The sequence below is a fragment of the Lithobates pipiens genome, unplaced genomic scaffold (assembly GCF_037356315.1).
Source record: "Lithobates pipiens isolate NorthernLeopardFrog02 unplaced genomic scaffold, aLitPip1_a1.2 Scaffold_22, whole genome shotgun sequence".
In the NCBI taxonomy this organism is placed as follows: Eukaryota; Metazoa; Chordata; class Amphibia; order Anura; family Ranidae; genus Lithobates; species Lithobates pipiens.
This window is the reverse complement of record NW_027507784.1, coordinates 92626728-92640335: the sequence shown is the minus strand read 5'-3', so window position 1 is coordinate 92640335 and position 13608 is coordinate 92626728. Positions and strand designations below refer to the sequence as shown.

General features: G+C 37.8%; 1 protein-coding gene across 2 annotated transcripts in view; it reads right to left on the bottom strand.

Moving 5' to 3' along the window:
- The window catches only part of LRP2 (LDL receptor related protein 2), a 348324-nt gene that overhangs the window by 66647 nt on the left and 268069 nt on the right, over window positions 1-13608 (bottom strand). For both annotated transcript variants that reach the window (XM_077447895.1, XM_077447894.1), the window contains exons 51-53: window positions 12947-13099; window positions 6253-6423; window positions 1237-1460 (exon numbers count right to left, since the gene is read on the bottom strand). In XM_077447895.1, the coding sequence (XP_077304021.1) occupies window positions 1237-1460; window positions 6253-6423; window positions 12947-13099 (548 nt within the window). The remainder of the gene's footprint in view (window positions 1-1236; window positions 1461-6252; window positions 6424-12946; window positions 13100-13608) is intronic.

Here is a 13608-nt window from a genome sequence, read left to right as displayed (position 1 = left end):
CTTGGGTGAGAACCTCCTTCCCTCAGCTAGGGCATTAAAAATGGGTTGTGGATGGTTGTTCCAGCATGACAATGACGCAAAACACATGACCAAGGCAACAAATGAGTGGCTCAAGAATCCGATAGAAAATATGTGGAGGGAGCTGAAGGTTTGAGTAACCAAACGTCAGCCTCAAAACCATAATGACTTGGAGAGGATCTGCAAAGAGGAGTGGGACAAAATCCCTCCTGAGATAGGTGCAAACCTGGTGGCCAACTACAAGAAAATTCTGACCTCTGTGATTGCCAACAAGGGTTTTGCCACCAAATACTAAGTCATGTTTTGCGAAGGCGTAAAAATAGTATTTCATCATTAAAATGCAAATCAATTTAGAACTTTTTTTAAATGAGTTTTTCTGTGTATTTTTGTTGTTATTCTGTCTCTCACTGTTTAAATAACCCTACCATTAAAATTATAGACTGATCATTTCTTTGTCAGTGGGCAAACTTACAAAATCAGCAGAGGGATTAAATACTTTTTTCCTTTCACTGTAGAAAGAAAAAAAAAGTAATTTGAACTCATTTCTGTTTCTGTTTTTCCTGGTGATCCTGACAGTAAAACACTTCCTGCCCTAGGGTGCCAGCGATTACTCACTGTACTGTATCTGTGAAGGAGCAGTGTTGTCACTTTAGGACAGGAAGTGTGTTAGGACTACAGAGCACCTCCCTTCCCTTATCGCCTTAGCATACTGTAGGTAGAGGTGTTCTGTAGTCCACAGGGCTGATAAAAATGTTTGTGAAACCATTGGACAGTATTGGATTTCGTTCAAGATCAACAATTTTTGGCACTTATAGAACAGATAAGAAAAAAAGACACTCATATTTTACAAACCAAAAGGATGCAATTAATATAAGTTAGGGTTTACGTACACTTTACCATAAAATTAATTTATCAACATACTAAATTTTGATCAAATCAGTCCCTAGAACTTGCACACAGCAAATAAACAAATGAAAATAATTACTACAGACCTCTAATGTCTATCTCACAGGGCTGCTACAGGAGCGACCATGGTTGCATAAGAGTTATATATATGTTTTTTCTTTTTATTTACCGTATATATTTCAACTTCTGTGGCAGCTACTATAAGGAAGACATTCAACTGAAGGGGTCCTCAATCCGTTAGTGATATAACAAATTATGTACGTTAAATCAATAAAATAACTATTAATATTACAAAAAAAATACTGTACTTACTAATAGGCTGCCTGTATGGATGATAAACATGAATATCAAAGGGCCTGTGGGTGGTATTGACCAGCATGGTTCTGCCGGACCCATCATACTTGTTTCCCTTCTCCACTGTTCTGGTGTTCCAGTCAGTCCAGTAAATGGTGTCTTCAAATACAGTGATTGCAAAAGGATGTGGCAGAGTCCCATCGAACACTGAATGTCGGTGTTGGCCATCCAGATCAGAGAATCTACAGGATAATAAGCAAGAAAGATTACTGAGGCTAACATCTAACCCACACAGACCTGTTCACTCAGACTCCTGGCTGCAAAAACCAGGTACAAACAGTGCCAGATTAAAACAACATAATACTAATAAAACCTCATGGTGTTCTGTTTTAACACAGGTAATCCGATTACGCAGATGAAGGTTTGGACAAAAAGTGCTATTACATAATATTACATTGTAATGAAACATCAGCGATAAAGTTCTGAAAAAAAAACAGGCAGCCTGGAAGCAGAAAATGTAGGCCTGGTTCACACCTAAGCATTTTTTTTAGTGCGTTTTCAGTTTTGCAAAAACAAACTGCAGTCCGTTTAACATGGTTTCCTATGGGTCACATTCACATCTGTGCATTTTATGGAAAGGGCCAGGGAATTTTCGGTTTTTAGGTTCCATAGACTTCAATGGATTAAAAACGTGTATTGAAAAAAGCAAAAGGCATCTGGAATATGTAAACTGCAACCTGTATAGGTGTGAACCAGGCCTTAATGACCAGAAACCTCAATATGGTAACAGGCAATACTTTGGCCTATGCCACACTTTACCAATAGGGAAATCTTTACTTCTAAACAGCAAAAATAACAAGTTTTGTTAATGTTGCAAATGTAAATGTTAAAAATAACAAGTGTTACAGCCTCATGCATTACCTTAGAAAACCTTTATTAACTAAACGATTGAACTGTATACACTCACAAAAACCACAAGGCTATAAATGTTTAGGTACGAGCATGACTTCTGTTTTTACTGTTCAGTGAAGCCTTGGTTTTTTATTGTTTCATTATTACTGCAAATGTTTTTTTAAGATAATGCATTAGGCCACTTGTACTCTTCTTGTTATTCTTGACATCTTTATTACTATTTGCATTGCACTGTAGTGTATTACATAACTGCACTGCATTTTTGTTCATTGCAGATTTTTAGGCATACCTACTAAAATGCCAGGTTAAAGTGTACAGCCAAAACTGTTCAAAAACTGTTCCGATTCCCTGAGAAGTTCCTAAAGCTGTCCCCACTAGGTAAATTCACTCTCTATTTGTCGTGGTGAGTGGTGACCATTGCCAGAATCAGAATTCCCAACAAAAGGCAGCATTCGCTCCTTGTGTTGTGGCAGATGCTGTTAGCATCTATAGGTTGTCAGACTACGGTTACACCACAGTTGTAAGTGGCCCCCGAATGGAGTGCCTTCTTGCTGGGGCTATTTGTACTTCTTGAACTTTTCTACAGTATATTACTACTGCTGAACTGTGTGTTCAATGCTTAACCGCACAACGCTGCACCTAGCCCACACACATTATGCACCCTTAAAAAATTGAGAACGTAGTATGAGTACCAAACCAATGGTAGTAAAGACAATACATACTATAGTTCGATCCAAGAAACACATCAGGATTTTGATAATTGATGTAATCAATTGTTTATTTCCTTTATATCAGGGTAACAATGGACACAACTTCCAACACATTTCAAGAGGCTATAACACCTACTTAATTAGGGATACAAAACAAATAGAAAATCATAGAAAAACATAGGAAACAAAAGAACCTATGTTTTCCTGTTTGTGTGTTTCTTCCCTGATGAAGGGGATCTTGGATTCTACCACCATTGGCATGGCACTCCCACTACCTTACAGTTTTTAGATTCTCGCTACTGTATAACTGGTTCACAACTATGCCCTATTTTTAAGGGGAATCTAAAATGGCTCATTCACACCTAAGAAAACAAAATAATGGGAGGAATTTGGGACTTTAAATGAAGCACACAGTATGTGCCTCCATCCCTGATTCAAGTAGAAGAGAAAAAAAGAATGTAACTTTAAATTAGGTTATTGATTTGTGGGGGTGAAGTAATTTGAAAGTATATTTAATTGACAGTTATCACTTGAATCCACCATTCCTTTCTACCATGAAGATCGGCGATCTGTGTTTTGGGGGTGCTCTGTGTGTGCCTTGCTTGTAGCTGCTTCAGTACACCTCAGCTCCCGGGGGAGACAATTCTCTGGTCATGGCCCCACGTCTATTACATACCATTGCATTCCACTCTATGTAAGTAATCAGGATTTGCAACTGCTTTTTCCTGTAATGCCTAGCGCCCCACTAGATTAATCCTATTTTGCTTAATGGAGATTAAATTTGAGCATCGGCCCCAAGGAAGTGATTACATACACGAAATGCGTCGGACTTTCAGGATGCATTCTCATGCCTGTTAATAGGAACCTATCTAGACTCATCATCTACAACCAAAAACGATCATACTGTCTTCCTTACTATTTACCACACTGCATAGTGCCAGTTAGACGACATATATATATATATAAATGTACATTTATTTGCTATCCATACAATTCTATATGCTGTCAAATTGATATGTATATGTATTCATGAGGTCCACACCATGTATGTGTGTATATATGAAATCATTTTTACTATGTGCATCATTGTTATGTATCGTTACACCCAATATGCCAATTAAATATACTTTCAAATTACTTCACCCTCACAAATCAATAACCTCATCTAAAGTCCCATTCTTCCTTTCTCTTATACATTCACACCTAAGTGTCAACATTACAATATCCTCTGAAATATGCGCACATGAGTGAATGGGCCCTAAAAAATGTATTATAATACTCTTGAACAGTTAAGGGCATGCTGCATTGTTGTATATTTATTTATGCACATTAAACACACCCATTGAAAATATTAGCATTTTTAACAAATCGGCACCATGAAAAATCCCTATATTGAATGATTCACTTCGCTTTGCATAATGAATAAAGAAAAAAAATACACACATTTGCATCAAAAAAATCATAAAAACAATCAAAATAACATGCAGAAAAATCAATAAATAATCAATAAATAATAATAAATAATTGGGAATGCAAACTTTGGGACACATAGTGGCTTTGTAGAAGTAACCAAAGACAAAAATAACTAGAAAGAAAGTATTCAAAATTTGTAAGACGCTTTCCGTGGATTCTACATGCTAGTACCAGTCAAACAACATGTTTAAGTGCTGTCAAAGCTGTGAAAACATTGTACCTAAGCTCATTTACTAACCCCCTTCACTACCCAATCATTGCTAAAAATATCAGGATAGGAACACGTGTAAGTAGAACCTAATTAGTGTGTTATAAGCACCTTACAAACCCAAACTGTAGAGACATTTTTCCTCAAAACAACATTCATTTATTTAGCCTGGTAGCAGTCCCCTGTACCCTTCAAGCGGAGGCCTGGTTCTTAGATGGGAGCAGATCATTTTGGAGGTGTACGTTCCCTGACGTTTAGTAAACATTTAGTAGGGTTAGTTTTATCCTAATGGCGGAAAACATTTGTGATTAACTTTAAGACCCCTTTCACAGTGAGGCAATGCACTGGCAGGATGTTAAAAAAAAGTCCTGCAAGCAGCATCTTTGGGTCAGTGAAGCGGCTCCTCCACTGCTCCTACCCATTGAAATGAATGAGCACCGATTCCGAAGCGCCTGCAAAGCTCCTTGGCAGTGGCGATACACGAGAGCATTTAACCCTTTATACGGCCACTAGCGGGGTTAAAAGCGCCCCACTAGCGGCCAAATATCGCTGACAAAATGACGGTAAAGCGCCGCTAAAACTAGCAGTGTTTTGGCATCAACGCCCACCCACCCCAGTGTGAAAGCAGCCTAACACTGATACTACATATTATTACTCCTCTGAAGAAGGGGACACTGATCCAGGAAACGCATCAGAAATTTGACAATTTAAACACATATCGATGCACTCAATTGTGACAAATAAAACCATATATATATATATATATATATATATATATATATATATATATATATATATATATATATAAAAGTTATTATTATATGTAATATGTACCATATCTCCGTTATGGCGTATATGGATGTTAACGTGAAAATCCCTCTTTTCAGTGGCAAATGAATTGTTGTGAAATGTATTTTAATTGCTTTTAGCAAGAACTAAATAAATTGTCCTTACAACTTTTGGTTATGGTATTGGTTATGTACCTATAAAGGCATTGTAAAAAACCTACTTACAAGTGTTACATAGTTAGTCATAGTTAGTCAGGTTGAAAAAAGACACAAGTCCATCCAGTTCAACCAAAAAAAATATATATATACTATACATACACATATACATACATATATATATATATATATATATATATATATATATATATATATATATATATATATATATATATATATATATACACACATACATACATACATACATACATACATATATACATATATACACATACACATATACATACACATACATACACATATATACACACATACATATACCAGCCCATATACCCAATTCTATACCCACAGTTGATCCAGAGGAAGGCAAAAAACCCCAGCAGAGCATGATCCAATTTGCTAAAGCAGGGGAAAAAATTCCTTCCTGATCCCCCGAGAGGCAATCGGATTTTCCCCGGATCAACTTTACCTATAAATTTTAGTACCCAGTTATATTACGTACACTTCTTATTCTGATAATCATTAGAAAGAAGTTGATGTAAAAAAGCCTAATCTAGCCATGGCTAGTAGAGTTGACATCATACATATTTCTCATTGTTAATAATACTCAGACCAGCTTGATCACTAGAGGACATCTGCCCATGCATGGCCAACCTAACAATGACAAATAAGTCAACATGTTTGACAGTGTCAGAATCAGTGATGCCATGGACTGTATATGTTGTATGAACAGTTACCGAGTTGCTTTATTCTTCTATGTACGTACTCAATGTAGTTCAAGTGGGCATCAGCCCAGTAGAGCTTGTCACTGCTGTAATCAATTGTGAGTCCATTTGGCCATTCTAACTTAGTGGAGATAATAACAGTTTTGTTCTTGCCATCCATCCCAGCCCTGCCAATATATGGCTTGTCTCCCCAGTCCGTCCAGTAAACATGCCTATAAAAAAAAAGGACATTATATACCAGTTTTATATAACAATAAAATGTTCAAGGACAGCTTTACATATGACAATAGATTCAACAATAAGAAGGTAAGGTAACGTCTGTATGATTTCTGCTTTGAGACACATTGAAGAATTTGAAATATATGATACTTGTTTGTTGTATGCTGTAAAGCACTACCTCTAACACTAATTCACAAACTTCCTACAAATGCTTCCTTATTCTCACTCACAAGCATGCTCCACTGCTTCTGGTGATACAGGATCTAGCTCACCTTTGTCTTTTTTCACAAAATATGATTGCTTCTAAGGTAAGCTCAGGTGTAGCAAACACTAATTCGGGGGACTATCGTCCAACACGCACTTTGGGGATGTGTGCACGGCGCTGATCTTTGTTTCACAGCCCATTCAAGGTCCCAGAAAGATGTTCAATACACAACCATCGACATCCACAGTGAGCAAAACAGGTTCCAAGTAATCAATCTGTCTTTCCACATTTTAGCACAGGAACAGATCCAGGTGCTAAGCCTGGGTCTTACATTTTGTCAAACCCAAAAAGCAGATAGTTTTGAGGTAGTAAAAGATGTTCAGTTATTTGCCAGAAAATTGATGTAGAAAACGATTTTTGTTAAAAATTTGTCATCATCTAGGTCTAGATTCCCTTCCAATGATTTTGTGAGGAACCTTACCCTAAATGATATTAAAGCTACTGGGGAATTGATGGAGTTATGGGAGGAAAGCAATCCCATGGATGACTCATTTGAAGATCTATTAAGTGACCATTACGATGATCCTTCTGTTTCTAATACATCAGCTGTTGAAAGATGTTTTTCACCCCTCCCCCCAATTGTCCAAGCCCAAATCTTGTTTGTTCCCCTTTCTTCAAGGAAACCCCAATATTTGGGCTTTCACTCCACAAGTTACAAAAGAACTTCAATCCATTCATTGGAACAGAAACAATAAATCATCAAATCTCAGTTCAGCCCAACAAAAAGCTTTGAACGCCCTTAAGAAAAATCATAACATAATCATTAAGCCTTCAGATAAAGGCGGGAACATAGTGTTTATGGATGTAACAAAATATCAGAAAACGGTAATGGATATATAAAAAAAAAACGTCAGTGGTATATCACTATACCTGGGTTCCAGGTTGAGCGCATTAAAATAAATCATGCTAATCTAATTGCTAAGGCCTTTCATAAAGACATCATTGACAGAAAAACATGGGAATTTCTTTCGGTGAAGGCTCAGAGAATGTCCACTTTGTACGCATTACCTAAGATACACAAGAGTATGGCCCATCCCCAGGGACGACCTATTGTATCGGGAACAGAATCAGCCAGCCAACTGGTCAATGACTACCCGCTGCCCCATGTGGTAGTCCCCACATCCAGGACACTGCCAATCTATTGAGGGCTCTCGATGGAATAGTGGTGCCTGAGGGGGCTTGGCTGGTTGCCATTGACGTGGAGGCTCTCTACAACTCAATCCCCCATGATTTGGGGGTTCGGGTTGTGGAGAGCTTCATTACAGAGAGGGGTAGTAGAGCTGCCACTTACAATGAGTTCATTTTGGGCTTATTGTATGTCATTTTGACCAATAATATCTTTTTGTTTAATAACTCCCACTACCTCCAGGTGCAGGGTGCTGCAATGGGGATACATTGTGCCCCCTCTTATGCAAACCTGTACCTGGGGGGAGCGATGTGTATTTTCGTGTGATGAATTGCAAGAGAGCCTGAGTAGGGTATTAATTTGGCGAAGATTTATCGATGATATCTTCTTAATATGGACTGGGTCCAAGGAGGAGTTAATCTCTTTCTTAGAAACTTTAAAATCAAATGAATTTAATCTCAGATTTATGATGAACTATGACCAAAAGACTATCAGTTTTTTGGATATGTTAATTTTCATCAATGGTCATGGAAGTTTAGCTTCTTCCTTATACCGTAAGCCCTCCGCGGGTAATATGATTTTACACTCCACCAGTTCACATTCCAGGTCTCTTGCCTCTAGCATACCCTATAGCCAGTATCTCAGGCTAAAAAGGAACTGCAGACACTGGAAAGACTTTGATTTTGAACCCAAGGGCCTATGAGACCGTCTCTTATTAAGAGGTTACAGTCGGTCATGCCTTAAAAAGGCTTATCATCGGGCCAATCAGAAGGAAAGAAATACTTTGATCTTCTCCAATAAGTTTAAATTCCAGACCAAAAGGTTCGATTGATAACTAGATTTTCTGGACAGCATCGTCAGATACGAGATGTCATCCAAAAGTATTGGCATCTATTGGTGGCTGATCATGTTGTCTCAAAATATATGAGTCTATATCCTCAAATCACTTACAAGTCATTTAACAACCACACCTAAAAGTGTTGTCCATAAAACCACAGGCACTAGGCCCTGCAGGAATTGCAATTTCTGTAGATACCTGATGAGTGCTTCTCAGATATTGCTACCCAAAGGAGAGTAGTATAGACCTAATTTCTATGCTGATTGCCAGAATATTGGTGTAGTATACATCATGGAATGGGAATGCAAGCTAAAAGACCATTTTTTCATAGGGTCAGGGACCAGGTGTCCCTGGTCTCTAAAAAAAAATGGAAACCTGTATTAGCCGACATATGGGACTCTATCATAGCTTTGTACTGTCCAAAATAAAGTGTTTTGCTTTGGAGCATATACCGGTACATGAAAGAGGGGGTGATGTGGATAAACTACTTCTACAGCGCGAAACAAAATGGATCAACACCTTGTTAGCTACTAAACATCCTGCACTGAACGAGTCCATTAGCTAGAAAACCCTTTATTTAGGGTCATATGAGTCTCGTTGTATAAGAGACTCTAAGAAAACTAAAATGCTTTGCAATTGGGACCCATTGTTGAGACCCAAATAATTTAAGGACCACTTCTTGCTGTGTATTAAATTGCACATTATTACGTTTGTTTTGTAACTCGCTCTTGCCTTGGCCATGAGAGGTGCCGTATTTGCCCCACCTGGACTGAGCATTTTATGTGTGCCTTCTTTTCTTTCCCCCCCTTTTTATCTGAGGAGAGGTATTTAATTATTTCTTTTTTTTTACCTTATCCCAATTTTCAGGCCTGGGATGCTTTTCCCATGGTGGGCCACTAGATGGTAATATTTGACCTAATTTAGTTACTTGTAAGCACATTTATATGGAGAGAGGTGATCATATGGATGCCCAGGGTGTCCTCTCTCTAGGGTTGGGACAATGGGTGTTGAGTTGGCGGCCAACTCTGTTAGCCAGAGGCTGCACCTAGTTATGAACAGACTTTCCATAATGGTGCCATATGACCATCGCGCTTGCGTGTGATGTCTTTTCCACCACCACATCATGGCACCGTATGATTATTGAGCTTGCACGTGATGTAATGTCCAGCACCGTTCACGCATGCGCGGTGGCAATTTTTTGGCATTCGTGCCTCCTTTGGCACCATTGGATGCCGAGGAGGTGGAGGGGACATAAACGGATTCCCTTTCTGCAGATATGGCAGTGGTGGAGTCGTGGGTCAAGTGGTATGTGATGCTCCAAGTCTTTTCAAGGTAAAGAAATTTGGATTGTAGTAGGGACTTTCATATTGGAAGCTAGCAAGTTTTTTCTGAATGTTTTCTTCTCCCGTTTGTTGGTCATTGATTAGGTTATGTGACTGCTTGGAAGTTCTTTCTGGGAAAGTCCGCCTTTAAATTTGTTAACCATCTGTGAGCCCCGTTTGCTAAGATATCATCCACCACTGACTGACTAGTTCCGAAATGTTTATTCTGAGGTTAGAATATGTTTTTTCTCTCTTGGTTAATTTTTGTTGATTTTTTAGCTTGAGCTTACCATATATCCCTTTTCAGATAGACTCTACTTCTTGGGGCCTGTATGTCCTTCTCTGTGATACACCATATTTCTCTGCATCTTTCAATGTTTTTCAGACATCAGGGCCGTGACCTCCATAGATCGGACGCGTTTTACAGTTCAGGTGGGGATACAAGGGGGCATTCTTGGGTCCAATGCATTTGCGAGAAAATTTCATTTTGTTTTGATTTGTTTAAATTTGTTATGATTAGTGATTATTAATCTTCTAACATATTGGGGGTTATTTACGAAAGGCAAATCCACTTTGCACTGCAAGTGCACTTGGAAGTGCAGTCGCTCTAAATCTGAGGGGTAGACCTGAAATTAGTGGAAGCTCTGCTGAGTTTATCATCCAATCATGTGCAAGCTAAAATGCTGTTTTTTATTTTTTCCTTGCATGATCTACAGCGACTTTACTTCCAAGTGCACTTTCAGTGCACTTTCAAGTGCACTTGCAGTGCAAAGTGGATTTTCCTTTAGTAAATAACCCTCTCTGTCTTTTACCTATAGTGACCATACTATGCAGTGCTTATTGGAAGTCTCCTGAGGAAGCCATTGCATGACGAAACATGTAGAGCATGAAGCTACTGTTGGTTAATCATATGATACTTATTATATGATGATAGTGTGATGTTTTTAGATATTTTGTATTAATATATTCTAAATATTTTTATATATCTGACTATTAAATTTGGGCACCCTAAAAATCCCATTCCATTTCTTCTGCCAATAGCTGCTAAACTCTTGTCTTCAAAATGCTTTTGGATCTGAGCCTGAAAAAAATGCAGACTGGGTTCCATGGTTTCAGGCCAGCTATCCCTTTGAAACCAAAGTATCTTCATCAACACAACGGAGCATAAAAGAGTGATTTCCCACCTCAAAACTACCCACAATCACTTCTAAATATGAAGGGAAGGAACTAAACAATATATAGGCTGAGAGTTTGACTTTAGCAAAGTACCAACGTATCCTTGATAAAAGCACCTTGCTGATTTATTGTCTATAATTGCTTCGGAATATGCAAACAAGGATCAGTTACCGTACATTCCTCTGCAGGTGTTTTATGACATCAATGATTTGGCCCAGTACATATCAGTGCCAAAAATGCTCACAGTGTAAATATGTATGGTATAGATTGTTTATCTGTATTAAATTGTATTACTGGCACGAACATTGCTGGAATTTTGTAATTATGGCCAGTAATACAGTCATGACTAATTTTGGAGTTTTAGGTTGTGTTGGCGTTCAAAGTTAGGAGTTTATTTATTAGTTTTACAACATAGTTTTGCATTGAGTTAAGTTTAGGATAAGGTTAAATGGTAAATTTAAGATTTTGTTGAGGTTAAGGATCAGGGTTGAAGTACATACTTACATTAAGAGTTAAGCCTAAGGCTTAAGATATGTTTAAGATTTAGATTGAGGTTTAGGGTTGGAGGTTAGGTTCAAATTAAGAGTAAAATTGGCCATACATAACTTGAAGCATGAGTCTTGGACAGCCATGCAGCACCACCTAGGTCCAAAATATTTGATTGAGAGAGCTAAGCAGCTGGTGGAAAACTATCAGCTGAACAGTTACTGTATCCAATCAGAAACATTCACTGTTTCGGTACTGAGACAGCTGCAGGTGCAACAGCTGTCTGAATATCCATTGTTTAGTTTGGATGGAAGAATCTATTAGATTTATCTTGTTCAGTCCACAGGCTAAACAAGTGAAATCAATGTGTGTATGGCTAGCTTTAGTACCCCGCCTTATTTTTTGGTGATAACTGTTTTTCAGTTGATTACTATTCAAGTGGTAAATATACAACCAAATATACTGTAACACATGCTTTAAGTATCGGCCTCAATAAGTATAACTTGCCAAAATGTAGTCTTTCATATGAAATGCATATGATGAAAAATGTATTGCCATTATCGTGACATTGAAACACGCCATACCAATATTCAAGAACAAAAACATTGAAAGAATAACTTTTTTGGGGGGCGAGAGGGGACTTCAGCAATACTAGACTTTGAGAAATCCTGAACTTGCAATCATATTAAATAAAGTTTGATTGCAAAACAGGGCAAAATTCTGAACAAATAGTATCACATAGAGCAAATAGAGGAAAGTATTCAGTCAGAAGCTGATTGGAGAATAAAGCCCATCATAGTCTTGGTATAATTCTTCATTCATTTTTCACTTATTGGGAAACTCTATATTGTTATTTTGCAATCAAAGCCACATATGAGAAATAATAAAAATAATAAAAGGCAGTCAAGTCACTGATAAATACAAATTAAATGTTTACGCCAGATAGATAAAACATTGCATCTATCACAATGTGAATATTTAATGTGATAAATGTGTCCAGTCTGGCATTAATCCAAGCCTCTTGCTCAAATGTAATGAAGAGAAGTCACGGGCAATCATCGTCAAGGGGAAATTCAGTCGCTGCAGCGTTAATAGATGAGCTTCCAAAAAGACACCTGGTTTGCTAAGCTGAGGCAAATGTTAAGTAGATATTATTTTTAAAAAAATTGTTTCATGGCGTTAGCTGTTTACCTTTAAGGAAATATCAAGTCCATGGCTAGAGTCATGCACAGCATAATAAATATACTTTTGATAATTCAAGAAATAACGGGCAATTAAAAAAAATAAAAAATAAACATCATACCCTTTCTTCGGATACACCACGATAGCTCTGGGGTACTGAAAGCAGAAGGTGTTATTCACATCCACACAACGGTCCACCAGTCTTTTCCTAAACCTTCCATCAAGCTCTGCCACGCTAAGACAATCCTTATAAGCGTCCACCCAGTACAACTTCCTGAAATCCAACATACAATATATATTAAAGTAAGATAAGCGTTTAATAATAATACCAACCTACCAATCGCTCCCTGAAAAAAAAAAAAAACCTTTCCCTGACTAGGTGCACAACCAACATTCTGATTGCCCTACCTGGTTGACAGAGTTAAAGTGAACTTGTGTTCAGACAATGCACAATAAAGTATTTACATTTTTTGAGCAAGCAGGAAAGGTCCTTTAAAACAAACTTTAATTTATCACTGTAGGTGATTGAATTTAATTTTCAAAATTCACAACAGAGGAACAGTGATCTCAGCTTTTTCAAATTCAGGGTCTTTGTTGTGATCTTTGAGGCTCTTTAGGAAATTATTTCACAGCACAAGCAGCTGGAGAGGTGAGAAAGGGCTTGTTTTAAAGCTCTTTCACTGTTTGTTAAGACTATGTAAACTGTTTGATGGCTATGGGCTGTGCACAGGTGCAATTTAAAGGATAAATGTACCTTTTGGAACACGATTTTAGAGTGAAACC